This window comes from Bos grunniens, chromosome 2 (genome assembly GCF_055505025.1).
Source record: "Bos grunniens cultivar Pamir isolate PY7600 chromosome 2, Bosgru_T2T1.0, whole genome shotgun sequence".
NCBI lineage: Eukaryota > Metazoa > Chordata > Mammalia > Artiodactyla > Bovidae > Bos > Bos grunniens.
In genome coordinates, this window is record NC_141166.1 from 50,440,752 (window position 1) to 50,462,372 (window position 21,621).

A 21,621-nucleotide genomic window follows, 5' to 3' on the forward strand; every position below is an offset into this window, starting at 1 on the left:
GTGGTCACATTGGTTTAATCAATAGTTTAATGACATTGGTTTTAATCCTTTTAAGAACCTGATAAAAGGAAAGGACCCACCCTGCCCTTGAAGAAATGCTTTGATTTACCACACGTTGTATTCAGTTTTAAGGGGTTATGAACCTCCTGAAGAAATTCATCCAAGGGCACTTACTTAATAACTCCACAGCAAAACCACTATAATTTCATTTGTTTTCATTTATGCTAGCCTCCCAAAAACATTTTTTTCAAGACATGCTTTAAGAAATTAAGGTGGTATATTTACAAGTATTTCTTGTCTTATTTACGTATATTTAAATATTCTTTCAGATTTGAGAAGCACCACCTTTTTTTCCGGAGAAGGCAATGGCACCCCACTCCAGTACTCTTGCTTGGAAAATCCCATGGATGGAGGAGCCTGGTAGGCTGCAGTCCATGGTGTCGCTAAGAGTCAGACACGACTGAGTGACTTCACTTTCACTTTTCACTTTCATGCATTGGAGAAGGAAATGGCAACCCACTCCAGTGTTCTTGCCTGGAGAATCCCAGGGACTGGGGAGCCTGGTGGGCTGCCGTCTATGGGGTCGCACAGAGTTGGACACGACTGAAGTGACTTAGCAGCAGCAGCAGCAACTGTTCTAGAAGTATTTTTTAAATATTTTAAGGAGTCACCTTAGTGAATGTCACTAGACATACTAGGATGTGTCTATTGAGAAAGGAAAAATACTACTTCTGAATGAAGGTTTTGATGCTATTGTGTTCTCCTTCTGTAACTGAATCTCATTGCTGAAATTTGGTTAGGCCTGCTTACAAACAAGAGTTCATATACTGAAAGTAATAAATAAAGAGTAAGATGATGCAAACATCAGATCTGAAAAACAAAAATGTCAACCTTGGGAGGTTGCCTGTGTTAGCATTATGTAATGTACATGAGATTTTGCTTCTTGAAAACTTAACGTTCATTTACTGGCCTATAAATGAAATCCACAGTACCTACATTTTTAATTATTACCATCAAAAGGCTCTATGTAGCTCAATAAATTTATTTGCAATTGGATTTCTATATGCATGTTTTGATGGTGTTAGAATTTGGCTGAACTAAAACACCTAAACAACCTTGAACTTAAGAGTTCAGCACTTTAAATTTGCTGACAAGGTAAATGGGATTTTCCAGGTGGCTCAGACAGTAAAGAAGCCACTTGCAATGCAGAAGATGCAGGTTCGATCCCTGGGTCGGGAAGATCCTCTTGGACATCTAAGTGACTAACTTTCTTAGTCACTTTCTAACTTTCTTAGTCACTTAGATGTGTCCAACTGTTTGCAATCCCATGGACTATAGCCCACCAGGCTCTTCTGTTCATGGGATTCTCCAGGCAAGATTATTGGAGTGGGATGCCAGTCCCTTCTCCAGAGGATCTTCCCGACCCAGGGATTGAACCCAGCAGAAAGTGAAGAAGAACTAAAGAGTCTCTTAATGAAAGTGAAAGTGGAGAGTGAAAAAGTTGGCTTAAAATTCAACATTCAGAAAAGTGAATCATGGCATCTGGTCTTATCACTTCATGGCAAATAGATGGGGAAAATAATGGAAACAGTGACAGACTTGATTTTCTTGGGCTCCAAAATCACTGCAGATGGTGACTGTATCCATGAAATAAAAAGATGCTTGCTCCTTGGAAAAAAAGCTATGACCAACCTAAACAGCATATTAAAAAACAGAGACATTACTTTGCCAACAAAGCTCTGTCTAGTCAAAGCTATGGTTTTTCCAGTAGTCATGTATGGATGTGAGAGTTGGACTATAAGGAAAGCTGAGCGCTGAAGAATTTATGCATTTGAACTGTGCTGGAGAAGACGCTAGAGAGTCCCTTGGACTGCAAGGAGTTCTAACCAGTCCATCCTAAAGGAAATCAGTCCTGAATATTCTTTGGAAGGACTGATGCTGACGCTGAAACTCCAATATTTTGGCCACCTGATGCAAAGAACTAACTCATTTGACAAGACCCTAATGCTGGGAAAGATTGAAGGTGGGAGGAGAAGGGGATGACAGAGGATGAGATGATTGGATGGCATCACCAACTCAATGGACATGAGTTTGAGTAAGCTTGGGGAGTTGGTTATGGACAGGGAATCCTGGCATGCTGCAGTCCATGGGGTCGCAAAGAGTTGGACACGACTGAGCGACTGAACTGAACTGAACTGCAGGGACTAACACACACCCAAGATAAGTGTGGTATACAACTGAAGAAATTACTCCTACCAAAAATAGCCCCCTTTACAGAGCACAGAGGATTTTTAGGGCGGTAAAAATATTCTGATACATAATGATGGATACATGGCATTATACGTTTGTCCAGATCCATAGAATATACAACACCAAGAGTGAACCCTAATGTAAACTGTGAACTTTGGAAGATTATGATGTGTCAACAAAGGTTCATCAATTGTAACAAATGCACTACTCTGGAGAAGTATGCTATAAGATGGAGGCTATCTATCTGCTGGGGTGGGAGGGAGGGAAGTATTCTGGAAACCCTGGTACCTTCCTCTCAGTTGCGCTATGGACCTAAAACTACTATAAAAAACTATCTTTAAAAAACAAGTCCCTTCCAAAACAAGCCTGGTGAAGGATTACTAAGATACTCTGTCTTCAAGAAGCTTTCCTCTGTCATCTATGGAAATTCAATCTGGTATTCTCAGTTCAGAAAGATATGTGTTCTATGAGAATCTGAAGTTTCCTAAAGTTGGGAGATGGAAACATCACAAGGGAAAAATGAAAAAAATCTAACCGACCTATCTAGTTGTAAATACAACCTTAAATATGTAAGATTAGATTCAGGCATCCACTCCTTCAGAAGACCCCCAAATATCCCTGTCATATGAAGCTGGTTGGTTACTGGCTCCTCCTCTGTGGTCCTACAAATTCTTGCACAGACCCTCATCATTTTATATTATAGTCATGCTCCTGGACCTGTTTTCCCCAAAGAGGGGCACAACACCCAGTGTTCTGAGATATTTTTGCATCCATGAGTACCTTCTCCACCCCTGCAATGTACTTATCCATTGTTCTTCGATACAAACACAAATTTAATGTACAAAATATTTTTATAGTTAGAGTCTCTTTGTGCTCATGGAAATCTTTTTTCCCTGAGAGTCAAGGCATTTTGAAATTCTAAGATATCTATGACTGTAGCAGAGCTCTATAATCTGACAGCACAGAGGAATGTTAAAAGAACTGCATTCCAATTCCAGGTTCAGCCAAACATTTTCTCCCCTTTGTCTACTTTCCTTATCTGAACAAGAGACAGCAATAGCAGCCTGTCTCACATATCTGCTGTGCACAAGAACGAATAAAACTCATCAACCACCTAGAAAATAGTTAAATAAGTTGGAAATTTTTCACAATAGAGAAAAAAAAAACAAAGAGTAGCAGTACAATCTTTTAAAAACAAACAAAGAAAACCCAATGACTTCTTGGAAACCATGAATGAATGACAAGAAAGCAGATTGTATTTCCCTAAGAAAATGATATGAAGATTGAATGTCACATGGACAGCAAGAGCAGATATCAAATAAATGACTTCTTTAATGATTGTTTACATTTTACATTGAATTATATCATACATATGGCATAGTACACACAATGTAAGTGAAGGTCAATGTATTGTTTTTGTAAGTAAATAAACCTATAAACCTATATAACTACCACCCAGGTGAACATACAGATCATTCTGATATTTTCTCTGCCTTTCCTATCACTAATCCCTTCTGCCTCCCCCTAAAGTAGCAAGTATCCTGACTCCGTAACTATCCTGATCATCCCAACTATAGTTGTAGTTATACTTATTGTTGAACTTGATATAAACACAAGCAGGTTGTGTCTGGCTTCTTTCAGGCAACAGTAAGCTTGTGAGACTTATTCCTGTGGTTGTACATGGCTGTAGTTCCCTTATTCATTGCTATGCAGTATTCCATATAATAATGTAAACCATTATTCATCTATTCTACTGTTGAAGAATATTTTGGTTATCTTGATTGTTTCAAATTTAAATTAATAAATACTCAAAATCTTGAAAATAGGCACAAATATGCAATATACTACAATATATAAGAAATCTAGTGTATCATACGAGAAGGCAATGGCACCCCACTCCAGTACTCTTGCCTGGGAAATCCCATGGATGGAGGAGCCTGGTGGGCTGCAGTCCATGGGGTCGCTGAGGGTCAGACAGACTGAGCGACTTCACTTTCACTTTTCACTTTCCTGCATTGGAGAAGGAAATGGCAACCCACTCCAGTGTTCTTGCCTGGAGAATCCCAGGGACGAGGGAGCCTGGTGGGCTGCCGTCTAGGGGGTTGCACAGAGTCGGACATGACTGAAGCGACTTAGCAGCAGCAGCAGTGTATCATACAAATTTATCTAAGCACAAAATTATGCTACATAATACAAAAATGTAATTATTGAGTCATAGACTTAATCTAAATCTAAAACAGCTATGTAAGAAACATAAAATTTTTAATTTGAATTTTTACAGTTTAAAAATCAGATGAGGTTCTTTTCTACTTTTTTTAATGCTTTGCAGGACTCAAGTCTCTTTTGAAAAATCTCTCAAGGTTATTCTAAACAGAAAATTTCACTTACTGTTAATATATTTTCCTATAATAAACAGTAATTTTAAAAAGTTATTCCATTATAAAAACCAAATATTAACAATGATTATCTCTGGCTGGAGAAATTATTAATTATTTTTATTTTTACTTATCTACATATTTGAAAATTTTTAAACTATAATTATTACAAAGATACTTTTTCCTTAATGAAATTATTTCATCATCAAATTGCAATAGTAAAAAATAATCTACTTTCCTTTCCTCACTGAATAAAGTTAAATATTTGGACAAACCATCAAGTAAATAGGCTTATTGATTTGTTTCCACCTTTGAAAGGGATAAAAAAATTTATAAGTAAAATTTCAGAAGCTTGCTTGAAATTATACTTATATTTTGGTTAAAGAACCACTCTAGAAATATTGATAATATTGTGTTATTCACGTCAGCCTTAGCAAATGCAAAAACTGTTTCCTTGAAGAAGATGATGTCACTTAATGGTTGAATGTGAAGATGAAATGAACTACACTAGGAGATCAACAAGAAATAAATAAATAAACAACTTACAAGAGCCATTGAATTCAAAGTTTTGTTTATATTTTCTCAATGTACTGAAGTCTTTTCTAGAATGTTCTTCAGCAAAATTTAAGCCTTGATTATCATGTGCCAAGAATCTAGCAGATTGAAACACCAATTTCAGCTCTCCTTTATTTACTGTTTGTTTTTTTTTTTTTTTTTAAGATTTTCCTTATCAAGGAAGGCGGTCTGATACAGTGGCAAGACACAGATAGAGTGAAGACTGACTGTCTGAATCTGAAAGCTCCATTTCCCTCTTACTGCATCCCCTAGTTGTGTGACATTGTGAACCATATGAATGTATGAGTTGTGACTCATCAGCCCCAATGATAGCCACAAATAAGGGTTCCATTACTTGCATATTCATAAAACTCACAGCCAGATGGGTGGGGGTAGCAGAGCCCAAGAGCTTGCTACTTTGCAAAGGCCAATTATAGCCTGGTTGTGGGCAGCCACAGCCCCAAGGAGCTTCTCCAAGCCTCTCCACCATAAAGTTCAGGAACCTGACCATCACACTTTGATGGAACGATCTTGCTGCAGGGTCCATGCTGTTCCTCCGCTGGGTGCAGGCTGTGACTTTGACACTGAGGATGTGGCCTAGGCAGCCACCAGAGAGAAAAAGGGCAGTCTGTGCCTACGTAGGCTCCCACCTGGAGGCTAAGAGGCTGAGGCTTTTTACCCCTAATCTAAAAGGACATGTGTTTTAATTGGATAGTTTTTTTGAATGATTTTGTAATGGATAATTTTTATTGAATAAGTATAAGCTTCATGTTGAATAATCTTGTAACAAAAATAAGTAATTTGGAAATGCTCCCTCCAGGATTCTCTTAAAGCCAGTACAGTGACTCTAACATGGTGCATGCTAGAAATTGAGAACAAATTACTTAACCTCTCTGTGCTTCAGTTTTCTCATCAGAAAAAAAAATGAGTGATAGCTCTTACCATACATGATGATTCAATGAGATCATGCATGTGAAACACATTAGAATGGTGCGAACATCTATTAAGAGCCTAATCAATGTTATTATCAAATAGTTGTATTTCAGCCTATCATCCTGTAGTCATTGGCTTCTTTTCTATTATGACAACACTTTTTTTTCCTCAAGTCCCTCTTATATACACTTATTTAAAAAAACAGAATAGACAAAGCAGAGTTTAGACAACAGTCATAATAAAATAATAATTATTATAACAACAATAATAATGAAACTGCCTAATACTTATGAGAAATTATTATGCACCAAGCACTTTATAAGGATTCCCTCACCTAATCCTGTCCATTATCCTATGAGATAGGTATCACCATCATCGTTCCTATTTTTCAAATGGGAAACCTGAAGCTTAGAGAAGTTGAATAACTCGACCAAGGTCACAAGCTAGTAAATGGTAGAGCTGGAATACAAATCTGGATCTGCAGCATGGTCCGTAACCATTAGGACACAATGCTCTCCAGCAAGGGGCCCCAATCATATGTTTGGTATAAACTTCAGATTGGCATAGATGTCTCCCAACAGTTTAAAGAGATAAAACTGAGACTGAGAAGGAGAAGGAGGTGGAAGGGGGAGGAGGGGAAATAGGGAGAAACAAAGGAAGAGGGAGGGACAGAGTGGGGAGGAAGAGAGACAGGTTGAGACTCTATTCAACAAATGAAGGAGGAGGGAGGAAGCAGGCAGGCAAAGAGATTCAAAATCCTAAATGCCTTCCAGACTTAGTATAAAGGAATTAAATAGATCAGTGATTGGTATTGTGCTGATTTTGCTGTATTTAACTCAAGGAACTTCCTCGACTTACAGGGAGCAGGAAGTTTGCCACCTAAAACAAAATGAAGGTCACCAAAGGATCTGATGAACTAAGCAGAAAGCTCTTGGATTAATCCAGGGGGAGGGAAAAAAACCTGACAAACTGCTTCAGGTCAACTGACATTTTTTTTTTTTAATTTTATGTCTTCCCACATTGTAAATATTAGTCAAACAGTTGCTCACAAAATCTTTTTAACCCAGACTGGAATTTAGTACCAACAGCAATAAAGCTGTGGTACAGCTGAGCAAACTAGAAGTCAAAGGAGCTAAGTGCCCATCCCAGCTTCTCACCTACTGAAGGCAAATCACTTAGAAAGGTCACGGGGTTGACTGGCTAAAGGGCTTCTTAGGGCCTCTGTGGGGTGGTGGGTAATGTGGGACAGAAGGGAAAACACAGATCTCCTTGTCAGACACATCTGCATTGCAGTCCTAGGGTCTTATCAGCTGAATGGTTACCAACAGACTGATCAGAAATGCATGAACAGCACTTGGGGAAGGGACAATCTAACTTGATTTAGGTTGTAGATTTTGCTGTTTTTTATTTTGCACTGGTTTTGGGGGAAGGGGGTGTTCAAAGAAGTTTCCTAGGGAGGTTATGCCTGAGATGGATCAAGTGTTTGGATACTGCATAACAAAGTGGTTCAGTGTTCTGGTCTGACTGAGAGAAGTGGGTTAAATTCCACCACTTACTATGTGACACTGGCAGTCTCTTAACCCTTTAAAATAAGTCCATAACATCTTTCTCAGAGTATTGTAAATTTTAAATGAAATCACATACACTAAAGCATTTAACACAATGCTCAAAAATTCGCAGCTACTATTACAGGAAATTCTAACACTGATTTGCTTTTTCAAGTGTTTATTGTGCAAAAGAATCCTTCCTGGGCATCCCCAGAGACTGATACATCAGTGTTTTACAAAATGCACTGGTCGTAAGACCATCTCTATCAGAAACACTAGCAGAATTTGTTTATAAGCAGGTCCCTAGACACTGCCAGTAATGAATTGAATAATGATTGCCAAAGATGCCTGCCCAGAGTCTGAGAGTGTGACCTTAACTGGGAAAAGGGATTTTGCAGATGCAATTAATTCAGTTCAGTTCAGTTCAGTCGCTCAGTCGTGTCCAACTCTTTGCGACCCAATGCACGCCAGGCCTCCCTGTCCATCACCAACTCCCTGAGTTCACTCAGACTCACGTCCATCGAGTCAGTGATGCCATCCAGCCATCTCATCCACTGTCATCCCCTTCTTCTCCTGCCCCCAATCACCCCCAGCATCAGAGTCTTTTCCAATGAGTCAACTCTTCGCATGAGGTGGCCAAAGTACTGGAGTTTCAGCTTTAGCATCATTCCTTCCAAAGAATATGCAATTAATTACATATCTCAAAGTGAGATCATCCTGGACTAAGATGAGGATGGGTAAATCTAATGACGGTTGTCTTTAGAACAGACGTGCAGGAGACACATAGAGAAGAAGAGGGTATGAAGATGGAAGCAGAGATTGGAATGATGTGTCTACAAGCCAAGGCACACCAAGGACTGCCAGCAGCCACCAGCAGCTGAAAGACAGGACTGAATGGATTCTCCTCAGAGCCTCCAGAAAGCACTAACTCTGCTGACACCTTGATGTGTCACAGCCTCCAAAACTGTGAGAGAATTGATTTCTGTTTTAAGCCACCGAGTTTGTGGTAATATGTTATGGCAGCCCTAGGAAACTCCCACACTACCCTCAGGAGACCCAGGTTGGTGTCTGAGAATGTGCACTTCTCCAAGTACTTCAGGTGATTCTGGTGCCCATGAGCACTGACTAACCTCGGCCCTATCCTATTACCACTGGCCTGAAAGGCCACACTGCCCCTCTTTCTATGATCCTCTTTCTGAGGATGAGTACAAGAGACATCAGAAGCTATGGAGAAGACCAGGGACTTCTTCTTGGCCTCAGCACAGGATTTGTTTGGAGTCAAGCCAGTGAGTCTGCAGCTCTACAGGCCCTTCCCACCCCTCAAATAACTCTCCAGAAGTGTGTGTGTGTGCTCACACTCAGTCGCTCAGTCATGCCCAACTCTTTGCAACCCCATGGACTGTAGCCTAACAGGCTCCTCTATCCAGAGAATTTCCCAGGCAAGAATACTGAAGTGGGTTGCTGTTTCCTACTCCAAAGGAATGGAACCCATATCTCCTCCATTGGCAGGCAGACTTTTTACCTCTGTGCCACCTGGGAGGCCAACTTTCCAGGAGAAGTCTAAATTAGGGTCTAGAAATGTGCATGTGTCTCATTGTTCCCACTTGAGGGTAAGTGTCATACCTCTTTGGCGACAGGCCCAGGGAAATGCTCCCAACTCTAACTCAAAGAAAATTTTACACAAATACAGTATGTCACTCTTGGTAGCATTCTAATCTCTAGAAAAACAGGTCTTCACGGACTGAATGTTTGAGCCCACTCCCCCAAATCCATAGATTGAAGCCCTACCCACCAACATAATGGCATTTTAGAAGATGGGACCTTTGGGAGATAATTAGGATAAGAAGTCACAAGTGGAGCGCTCATAAGTGCCCTTAAAAAAGGAACCCTCACAAAAGGAACTCTTAAAAAAAGTGCCCTTAGAAAAGGAACTCCAGAGAGCTCTCTTGCTCTCTATCTGTCTTGTGGAGGTAGAAAACAGCCAATTGGAAATCAGAGAAAGGACTCTCACCAGACTTGGAATCCTGATCAAGTGACTGAGGAATGAGTAAAGTTGAGTGAGAAGGTGAGAGCAATTTTTCTGATCTATTTTTCTCTTTAACATTGTTTAAGAATTCCTATTCTAGGAGAAGTGTCATTCTCATCTTCAGTTCAGTTCAGTTCAGTCGCTCAGTCATGTCCGACTCTTTAAGACCCCATGAATTGCAGCATGCCAGGCCTCCCTGTCCATCACCATCTCCCAGAGCTCACTCAGACTCACATCCATCGAGTGAGTGATGCCATCCAGCCATCTCATCCTCTGTCATCCCCTTCTCCTCCTGCCCCCAATCCCTCCCAGCATCAGAGTCTTTTCCAATGAGTCAACTCTTCACATGAGGTGGCCAAAGGATTGGAGTTTCAGCTTCAGCATCGGTCCTTCCATGGAACACCCAGGACTGGTCTCCTTTAGGATGGACTGGTTGGATCTCCTTGCAGTCCAAGGAATTCTCAAGAGTCTTCTCCAACACCACAGTTCAAAAGCATCAATTCTTCAGCGCTCAGCCTTCTTCATAGTCCAACTCTCACATCCATACATGACCACTGGAAAAACCATAGCCTTGACTAGACAGACCTTTGTTAGCAAAGTAATGTCTCTGCTTTTCAATATGCTATCTAGGTTGGTCATAACTTTTCTTCCAAGGAGTAAGCGTCTTTTACTTTCATGGCTGCAGTCACCATCCACAGTGATTTTGGAGCCCAGAAAAATAAAGTCTGACACTGTTTCCACTGTTTCCCCATCTATTTGCCATGAAGTGATGGGACCAGATGCCATGATTTTCGTTTTCTGAATGTTGAGCTTTAAGCCAACTTTTTCACTCTCCACTTTCACTTTCATCAAGAGGCTTTTTAGTTCTTCTTCACTTTCTGCCATAAGGGTGGTGTCATCTGCATATCTGAGGTTATTGATATTTCTCCCAGCAATCTTGATTCCAGCTTGTGCTTCTTCCAGCCCAGCGTTTCTCATGATGTACACTGCATATAAGTTAAATAAGCAAGGTAACAATATATAGCCTTGATGTACTCCTTGTCCTATTTGGAACGAGTCTGTTGTTCCATGTCCAGTTCTAATTGTTGCTTCCTGACCTGCATACAAATTTCTCAAGAGGCAGGTCAGGTGGTCTGGTATTCCCATCTCTTTCAGAATTTTCCACAGTTTATTGTGATCCACACAGTCAAAGGCTTTGGCATAGTCAATAAAGCAGAAATAGATGTTTTTCTGGAACTCTCCTGCTTTTTCCATGATCCAGTGGATATTGGCAATTTGATCTCTGGTTCCTCTGCCTTTTCTAAAACTAGCTTGAACATCTGGACATCCACGGTTCACGTATTGCTGAAGCCTGGCTTGGAGAATTTTGAGCATTACTTTACTAGCGTGTGAGATGAGTGCAATTGTGCGGTAGGTTGAGCATTCTTTGGCATTGCCTTTCTTTGGGATTGGAATGAAAACTGACCTTTTCCAGTCCTGTGGCCACTGCTGAGTTTTCCAAATTTGCTGGCATATTGAGTTCAGCACTTTCACAGCATCATCTTTCAGGATTTGAAATAGCTCAACTGGAATTCCATCACTTCCACTAGCTTTGTTCGTACTGATGATTTCTAAGGTCTACTTGACTTCACATTCCAGGATGTCTGGCTCATCTTACCCCCACCTCAATTCCATATCTGAGGAGAAAGGGCTCTATCAGAGTTCAAGGAAAATATGAATGTTAAAGAAACATAATCAAGCCAAGGCACTTGGGCTTGGAGGTTTGGGAAGTAAAGAGGCACACAGAGTTCTCCACTGTGTAAGGTTGACACATTTCCCTTATCCCTCCTTCCCAACAAACACAGTAACACTTGCTGAGATTTAGAAGTGTTATAGGTTTGGGAGGTGCCGTACAGACCATGGGGTCACAAGAGTCAGACACGACAGAGTGACTAACACATCATACTTAGGAGGTCTGCACAGTGGTTCTCAAGCATTCATGAGACTCATTTGGGGACTATTTAAAATGGACATTTCTAGGCCCTACACTAACAGAATCTGAGTCAACAGGCCCAGGATGGGGCTCTCACTCCAGAAAAAATACAGCATAGATAACTTAGATCTCTAGTCTGCATTTTATGCTAAAATCAAAAACAAGGTCAATCTGGCTCATCAAGATATAACACTAGATAGGGGTCTGGAGCCTGCATATGCTCGAGTGTTCCTTGCACAGAATCCTACTGGAATCAAACGGATTGATGGTACTAAGTGACCAGATCAGCATTCACAAAAGATAAAACACCCTAAGAAGAGGAAGACATTGCCTTAGAGTTTACTCCAATTTCTTCATACTTTAATGATTCTAATTCTGCCATAAATCAACTCTAATTAGTTGTTGGAGTTTTTTTCATTCATTTTAACTAAAGTTCAGTAGAAGTATTAAACCATTTAACTCCAGACAGAAAACAAAAACTTCACAGTTCTTCATGGCCTCCCAGGCAGCCTGGGGGTTTTATCACCTTTCATCTTTGATAAAGTTTTGTTTCTATCATTTATGATTTCTGATAAATAATACCCATGAAAAAAGGTATTCTCAAAACCATTTTACTGAATCAGATAAGAAGCTAGAAAATAATGTTGTGGTTTTCTTTCATGTGATCCCTGAATTATATAAGAAGTCTCACCATGAAACTTACTGCACACTTTCTACTATGGGTTGTTGTCTATTTTTATGTGACCAATAAAGATCAATAGTATTAAGGGCTGGGGAGGGATCAAAATCAAACAGTAGCATAACATCAAAACTTCTGTCAGTCATATCCGTTTCTGTTATTTTGCTCTCTGCGTCAGAGATGGTTCAGCAAAGGAATTACTTTCATTTAACTACCTGCTCTTTTTAATCACTGTACCACAGTGGCAGCTGCCACAATTATCTTGAAAAGGGTTCTGATGCTTTCCTGGCTGCCCCTTCTTCACCCTATTCCCTCACCACAAACATTCAAAGTGCAAGTATACGATTGTGCAATTCAAACAGCATTAGCTCTGAAGCCAAAACTTTTAGAGTTACTGATCTACACAAAGTGGGAAGTTACATATATAAATAGAGACCAAAATAATCGAGATTTCTACATATCATTTCAGGAGCAAAAAAGACAAAATGTAAATTCAAGATCATCAAAAGAGGTTATTATTAAGTACCTCTAAGAACTATATTACTCTTAAAACAATAATTTCACTAAGTACATTACAAAATGTTCTATAGGGATGTGAATTGGTATGATAGAAAAACAGGGGGTTTTATTTTTTAATTTAATTTTTAAATGTACTTTTTATTGAGGTAACATTGATTTATAATGATTTATAAGTTTCATGTGTATGACATTATATTTCTACTTCTGTATCAGTTCAGTTCAGTTCAGTCACTCAGTCATGTCTGACTCTTTGCAACCCCATGAATCGCAGCATGCCAGGCCTCCCTATCCATCACCAACTCCCGGAGTTCACCCAAACTCATGTGCATCGAGTCAGTGATGCCATCCAGCCATCTCATCCTCTGTCATCCCCTTCTCCTCCTACCTCCAATCCCTCCCAGCATCAGGGTCTTTTCCAATGAGTCAACTCTTCGCATGAGGTGGCCAAAGGACTCGAGTATCAGCTTCAGCATCAGTCCTTCCAATGAACACCCAGGACTGGTCTCCTTTAGGATGGACTGGTTGGATCTCCTTGCAGTCCAAGGAATTCTCAAGAGTCTTCTCCAACACCACAGTTCAAAAGCATCAATTCTTCAGCGCTCAGCCTTCTTCACAGTCCAACTCTCACATCCATACATGACCACTGGAAAAACCATAGCCTTGACTAGATGGACCTTTGTTGGCAAAGTAATGTCTCTGCTTTTCAATATGCTATCTAGGTTGGTCATGACTTTCCTTCCAAGGAGAGAGCGTCTTTTAATTTCATGGCTGCAATCACCATCCACAGTGATTTTGGAGCCCAGAAAAATAAAGTCTGACACTGTTTCCACTGTTTCCCCATCTATTTCCCATGAAGTGATGGGACCAGATGCCATGATCTTCGTTTTCTGAATGTTGAGCTTTAAGCCAACTTTTTCACCCTCCTCTTTCACTTTCATCAAGCGGCTTTTTAGTTCCTCTTCACTTTCTGCCATAAGGGTGGTGTCATCTCCATATCTGAGGTTATTGATATTTCTCCCGGCAATCTTGATTCCAGCTTGTGCTTCTTCCAGCCCAGCATTTCTCATGATGTACTCTGCATATAAGTTAAATAAGCAGGGTGACAACATACAACCTTGACATACTCCTTTTCCTATTTGGAACCTACAGCAAACTTCCCCAGTGGCTCAGTGGTAAGGAATCCACCTGCCAATTCAGAAGATGCATGCGGATTCGATCCCTGGGTTGGGAAGATCCCCTGGAGAAAGAAATGACAAACCATTCCAGTATTCTTGCCTGGAAAATCCAATGGACAGAGAAGTCTGGCAGGCTACATTCCATGGAGTTGCAAAAGAGTCAGACACGACTTAGCGAGTAAACAACAACATACACTACAGCATGCTCACCACCAAAAATTTAGTTTTCATCTGTCACCATACAGTTGATCCCCTTCTGAATCCATTCATCCACAACAGGCTTTCTGGTTCAGTCACTTACAACTTGGCTTTGAGAAAATCATTTCATTCATATGAGCCTCAGTTTTCTTATTTTTAAAATGGCAATAACTAATGTCTATCTCAAAGACAGGATGTAAGGATGAGAGAAAACATTGTAAAGAGTGCATTTCATTACTTGGGAAATTAACCAGGACCAAATAAACAATTTGAAGCCTTTCAATACAATTGCTACCAGTTTTCAATTAAAATGTAGCTAAAACTCACATGTCTGCTAAGTTTATCTAGTTTAAGTATTTTTATTACTATAATTATTGCCAAGAACAGGCTTTTTAAAGTAATTTTTAATGCCATATCACCCCTGGGTGGTTAAACTCTGAAAGGTTAACAATTTGATTCAAAGCTTCCATTCGGAAATTAAATGCTGCTGCTGCTGCTAAGTCGCTTCAGTCTTGTCCAACTCTGTGCTACCCAGAGACAGCAGCCCACCAGGCTCCCCAGTCCCTGGGATTCTCCAGGCAAGAACACTGGAGTGGGTTGCCATTTCCTTCTCCAATGCATGAAAGTGAAAAGTGAAAGTGAAGTCACTCAGTCGTGTCTGACTCTTAGTGACCCCATGGACTGCAGCCTACCAGGCTCCTCCATCCATGGGATTTTCCAGGCAAAAGTACTGGAATGGGGTGCCATTGCCTTCTCTGAAATTAAATGCTGCTGCTGCTACTGCTGCTAAGTTGCTTCAGTCGTGTCCAACTCTGTGCGACCCCATAAACGGCAGCCCACCAGGCTCCCCTGTCCCTGGGATTCTCCAGGCAAGAACAATGGAGTGGGTTGCCATTTCCGTCTCCAATGCATGAAAGTGAAAAGTCAAAGTGAAGTCACTCAGTCGTGTCCGACTCCTAGAGACCCCATGGACTGCAGCCTACCAGGCTCCTCCATCCATGGGATTCTCTAAGCAAGAGTACTGGAGTGGGTTGCCATTGCCTTCTCCACTACCCAAATCTAATTTATAGTTTAAGTATTAACAAAGCATAATTTCTTAGTGTTTCTCTCTAGTAGTCCATTCTCCTCCCCCTTCTAGTTTGCTCCTAACCAAGAAATCATGGAACTGAACCAAATCTATTAAAATCATGTTTAAAATAAAAAAGAACAGCTGTTGCATGGAGGTCTTCAAGGGGCCCTTTAATGAATAAGTACACACAAACAGGCAGTACAGAAACACTGGGATAACTCTCAGGTCATTCATGAGATAAATTCAGCCTCCTACCTGTTTCCTGGAGAGGTTCCACCTAGTTTAGGTTGCCAGATAAGCAACAGCTGATAAGAATGATGCTGCGGTAATCAGTTCACTTGCCAGTAAATGCCTGGCATGTCTTTAAACTAAAAATATGTATATATATGAACATTTGTTTAGCTTGAAGCAATATTCATAAGCATATGTAGAGTATGCAGTTTTGACTGGACACAAAAGGTTCACAGAATTCCAAAAGAAGTTATAATATCTAAGGTTATGCCCATTTCTAATGGTAATGAGATGGATAGGTTTTTCAGTTATAAAAATTCTTGCCCCTTGTTTACAATTCATGTTTGGTATTTTACCTATATAGGACCGATCTTCATCATGTTTAAAGCATACAGTACACTCATAACAGTTGTCACTTTAAGAGTAGTTAAAGAGGTATGATTTCAAATTGAAAAAAGCAATTCACGGCATATAGCAATTCTCAAATTTTTATGAGTACTTCTGCAAGATCAGAATGACAAAGTGACATCTCTAAGAAATTGCTGATAAGAACATCTAATTGGGCAAGATCAGCCACACTAGAAATCCTTAAGCCAAATAAGAAAGAGGATGGTAGTTTTCAGTTTACCTGGGGATCCCAGCAAACCATAGCCAGAAAAGCAAGGTGCAGACTGGGGTGGCCAGAGTGCTGACAGTAAAGGTTGGAAGATCTCCTCAGCGTATGAAAGCTGCCATTCACAAGACCTTGCACAGAACCAAAGAGATTTGGAACAAAAAGTCAAAAGTAGTACTTATTTCACCACCATTTTATCACTGGTCTTCAAAAATAAATAATTTAAGTAGCAGAGACATTACTTTGCCAACAAAGGCCTGTATAGTCAAAGCTATGGTTTTTCCAGTAGTCATGTACGGATGTAAGAGTTGGACCAAAAGAAGGCTGAGCACCAAAGAACTGATGCTTTCAAACTGTGGTGTTGGAGAAGACTCTTGAGAGTCCCTTGGACTGCAAGGAGATCAAACCAGTCAATCCTAAAAGGAAATCAACCCTGAGTATTCATTGGAAGGACTGATGCTGAAGCTGAAGCTCCAATACTTTGGCCACCTGATGAGAAAAGCCAACTCATTGGAAAAGACCTTGATGCTGGGGAAGATTGAAAGCAGGAGGAGAAGGGGACGGCAGAGGACAAGATAGTTGAATGGTATCACTGACTCGATGGACATGAGTTTGAGCAACTCCAGGAAATGGTGAAGGACAGGGAAGCCTGGCATGCTGCAGTCCATGGGGTCTCAAAGATTCGGACATAACTCAGTGACTGAACAACAACAAAATCTTGCAAAAAGCTCCTTGAAGAGAAAATATAATATTTGACAATTCTCTATAAAGTAAAATAGTGACAAACACCAAGGACCTTATGGTCCAAAAGAGACCCATAGATGCTAAAGAGTAATTGACATAATAAAATTTTCTGTAGTTCCTGACAGCATAGTGTTTAGCAAACTGTGTGGCCCATTAATCAACAAATATTCACTATGTGTACGGTGCTGGGTAGGATTTAGGAATAAAGAATAAAATGAAATTTTTGCCAGCATCAGTCAGGCAAGGAAGGAAAAGCACGAGTAAAACCTTGCTCTTGCCTGCTAGCTCTGCAGCAAATCCAAAGTAATGTTGACACAGCTTAAGGAAGGCTCATCACTCTAACTTGAGTCTTACTCTCCAGGCTCAGGTCAGATGCTACTCCAAAGACCAGACTTCCTGTGTTTCCTAATGTGTCTCCAGTCTTGCTAAATAACAATTCCAATCCATCAGTATGCACTATTGATCCTGTAGGGCCATCTTTAGCTTCAAAACAATGCCTTTTATGTATAACACTTTAGAATTCCTAAAACACAGTCTCCATGGAGTAAATTCTTGGAAATGTAATAAATAATAATACACAAAGTTGTGATTTGGTTTGGATTCTCCAGAAGCAGACCCCAAGACAAGGCTCCAAGTACAAATTATTTATTTGAAAGGTATAGAGAACAATAGTAGAAGAGTGGAGAAGAGAGATAAGAAAGAAAAAGCATCTAATAAAGGATGAGCTCTCAAATCAGCTTCTAGAGTGGGTACCTAAAGCTGAATTTTCTAGGGAAACCTTTGAAAATGATGCAAAACACAGTGTCAGTATTATCTCATCTGAGGGCAAGCGAGCTGGGTGGGGTATTTTATACACAGTTGGATGAGGTCTTCTGGATGCGGAAGCAGGAATATGAATTCTCTAGAACTAATACACTGACCATGAACAATGTGGCCTTTGAGGGGCAGCCCTCAAACACAGAGATGCAGATGCTGACAGCTGGAAATCCACTGGAGAAGAGTGAAAGGTTCCAGGAATAAAAGTGGCTGCTGACAGCATCTGCCACATCAACATTCAGGTAAATTAGTTCATTTTTGTTTGTCCACTAGAATAAGTGACAAATTAACTCAATGTGAAAGTACTAGGAAATATAACTAGTTTTTAAACAATAATTGAAGCTTTCTTCTTGCTATATATATAGATCATTTTCAGCCAATGCAAATATTCAGGATATTTTTAGTGTTTAATCTAAGAAAAGCTATCATAAATTTCTGCCTAGCTATTTATTTCTGCTCATCTTAATCTATAATAAATATTTAAAATGTTAAAATACTTTATTTGAAGCATAAAGTTTGATTTCATTGACATGCTTCATTTATTTTAATGTGCTAATTAGCATTTCCATCTATATTTGGGCTTTTTTTGGTCAAAACTGTTTTTAAAGATATATAATGGGGTAACCTCAAGAAGTATTCACAGATCCCATGCTTCCATCTAAAATAGCAAATGATCTGTCCAAAATATTCCCAATATTATACCAGACATTTAAAAAGAGACACAAAAGAAATATTAGACTCAGTCCCCCTACTCTCAAGGATAGCACAGTCTAGAAGGTGGGAGAGTGGGGGAAGCAGGGAAAGACCACATGCAAAACTATGGATATGACCATAAGAGCAACAGGGACTCAGAGAAAAATAAGACCAGGATGGACCACACTCATGCAAAGTGAGAGAAAATGAGACTTTCACTGGGCTTTTAAGAATGGATAGAATTTGGAAACACAAAAAGAGAAAAGAAAATATTTCAGTTAAAGGGAAAACAGCATGAGCAAAGGCATTTAGGTTTTTTTAAGGTATTTTTTATTTCTCTTTTGATTTTTTTCTTTGACTTATTGGTAGCATGTTGTTTAACCTCTACACATTAGTGAATTTTTCAGTTTTCTTCATGCAATTAATTTCAATTTTCAAACTACTGTGGTCAGAATAGATGTTTAATATGACTTCAGTCCTCTTAAATTTATTAAGACTTGTTTTGTGACCAACATATGATCTCTTGGAAAACGTTCCATGTGCACTTGAGAAGAATGTATATTCTGTTGCTTTTGAATGAAACATTCTAGATATATATATAGAGAGAGATATATATGTGTGTATATATATACATACACACATACATACATGTATCTATATATTTACATATAGATACCTATCTGTTAAGTTCATCTGGTCTCACATGTCATTTAAGGTTGATGTTTTCTTATTGATTTCCTGTCTGGATATCTATCTACTATTGTAAGTAGACTATTAAAATCCCCTCTTATTGTTGTATTGCTATCTATTAACAGACTCTTTGGGTCTGTTAACATGTGCTTTATATATTTAGGTGTTCCTATGTTGGATGCATGTGTGTGTGTGCATGGGTGCAAAGTTGCTGAGTTGCTTCAGTTGTGTCCAACTCTTTAGGACCCTATGGACTGTAAGCCCACCAGGCTCCTCTATCCTTAGGATGTTCCAAGCAAGAATACTGGAGTGGGTTGCCATGCCCTCCTCCAGGGGATCTTCTCGACCCAGGCATTGAACCTACGTCTTCTGTGATTCCTGCATCGCAGGCAGATTCTTTACTGCTGAATCACCAGGGAAGCCCTGTTAGGTGCATAAATATTTACAAATGTTATATCTTCTGGTTATACTGACCACTTTATTATTGTGTAATGCCTTGCTCTGTCTTATTATGGTCTCTGTTTTAAAGTATATTTTGTCTGACATAACTATAGCTTTCTTTGTATTTCCATTTAAATGGGATATCTTTTCCCAGTCCTTCACTTTCAGATTGTATATGTCCTCAGATCTAAAATGAATCTATTGTAGGCAACATGTCAATGGGCTTTGTTTTGTTTTTTTTTTAATCCATTCAGCCATTCTATGTCTTTTGATTGGAGAACTTATTCTATTTACATTTAAAGCAATTATTGACAGGTATGTGATGGGGCTTCCCTGGTGGCTTAGCAGTAACAAATCTGCCTGCAGTGCAGGAGCCACATGAGACACAGGTTCGAAACCTAGGTCAGGAAGATCCCCTGGAGGAAGGCATGGCAACCCACTCCAGTATTCTTGCCTGGAGAATCCCAGGGACAGAGGAGCCTGGCAGGGTCACAAAAAGTTGGACAGGACTGAAGCAACTCAGCATGCACACACATGCGATCACTGGCATTTTGTTCATTGTTTTCTTGCTGTTCTTGCAATCTTTTCTGTTACTTTCTTCTCTTTCTTTCTTCCTTTGTGGTTTGATGACTTTAGAGGTATGCTTAGATTCGTTTCTCTCTCTCTCGTATACTTACTACAGGTTTTTGCTTTGTGATTATCATGGGGCTTATAAATAACAATTTATAACAGTCTATTTTAAGTTGATAACAACTTAAGTTTGACCCCATTATAAAGCTCAACACTATTACTCTCCCTCTGCACATTTATATTTTTGATATCACATTTTACATATTGTATCTCATGTATCTGTTAACTAATTATTGTGATCACAGTTATTTTTTATTTTTCAACCTTTATACTAGCTTTTTAAGTGATTAATTCACTATCTATACTGTATATTTACCTTGTCGGTGAGATTTGTTCTATGTGTTCTTGTTACTAATTAGCACCCTTTATTGATAGGTATGTGATTATTGGAGCTTCCCTGGTGGCTTGGCAATAATAAATCTGCCTGCAATGCAGGAGCCACAGGAGACATGGGTTTGATCCCTGGGTCAGAAAGATACCCTGGAGGAAGACATGCAACCCACTCCAGTATTCTTGCCTGGAGAATCTCAGGGACAGAGGACCTGGCAGGCTACAGTCCATAGGGTTACAAAAAGTTGGACAGACTGAAGCAACTTAGCACGCACCCACATGTGATTATTGACATTTTTTTCATTGTTTTCTTGAACCTGGAAATAAAGGGTACTAACATTTGTTGTAAGGCTGGTTTTGTGGTGACAAACTCCCTTAGCTTTTCCACATCTGGAAAACTCTTTATCTCACCTTCACTTTCAAATGATAACTTTTGGGTAGAGTGTTCTTGGTTGGCAGCTCTTTTCTTTCAGCACATAGAATATATCGTATCACTCTCTCCTGGGTTGAAAAGTTTCTGGTGAGAAATCTGCTGATCACCTTATAGGGGTTCCCTTGTATATAACAAGCTGTTTTTCTCTTGCTGTTCCTCATATAGATAATTTAATGTTTGCAGGTAATAAAAGTTATATTATTTATATATAAGGTGACTATAAGTGCTGACTTTTCTAGATTACTTTTGATCTCCCATTGTCATATGCCCTCTCCTTCACAAGAATGTCCTGATTTGGATAATTGATTATAGGATCGCCTATTTATACAGTGAAAGTGAAAGTCATGCCCAACTCTTTGCTACCCCATAGACTATAAAGTCCATGGAATTCTCTAGGCCAGAATACTGGAGTGGGCAGCCTTTCCCTTCTCCAGGGGATCTTCCCAACCCAGGGATCAAACCCAGGTCTCCCACACTTCAGGTGATTCTTTACCAGCTGAGCCACAAGGGAAGCCCAAGAATACTGGAGTGGGTAGCCTATCCCTTCTCCAGGGGATCTTCATGACCCAGGAATTGAACAGTGGTCTCCTTCACTGCAGGCAGATTCTTTACCAACTGAGCTATCAGGGAAGCCCCATTATACAGTAATCTATGACGATAAAAGGCAGTTTCATAATACCTTATGGTATAAAGCCCCTAATC

General features: G+C 39.8%; 1 protein-coding gene across 4 annotated transcripts in view; it reads right to left on the reverse strand.

The window, feature by feature from the left end:
* The window catches only part of PLCL1 (phospholipase C like 1 (inactive)), a 367,382-nt gene that overhangs the window by 293,571 nt on the left and 52,190 nt on the right, over nt 1-21,621 (reverse strand). The window contains exon 2 of one of the 4 annotated variants that reach the window (XM_086347395.1): nt 16,158-16,273. The exons of the other annotated variants lie outside the window; for them this stretch is intronic. Coding sequence (XP_086203521.1) covers nt 16,158-16,178 — 21 coding nt within the window. The 5' untranslated portion in view covers nt 16,179-16,273. The remainder of the gene's footprint in view (nt 1-16,157; nt 16,274-21,621) is intronic. 4 annotated transcript variants of the gene reach the window in all.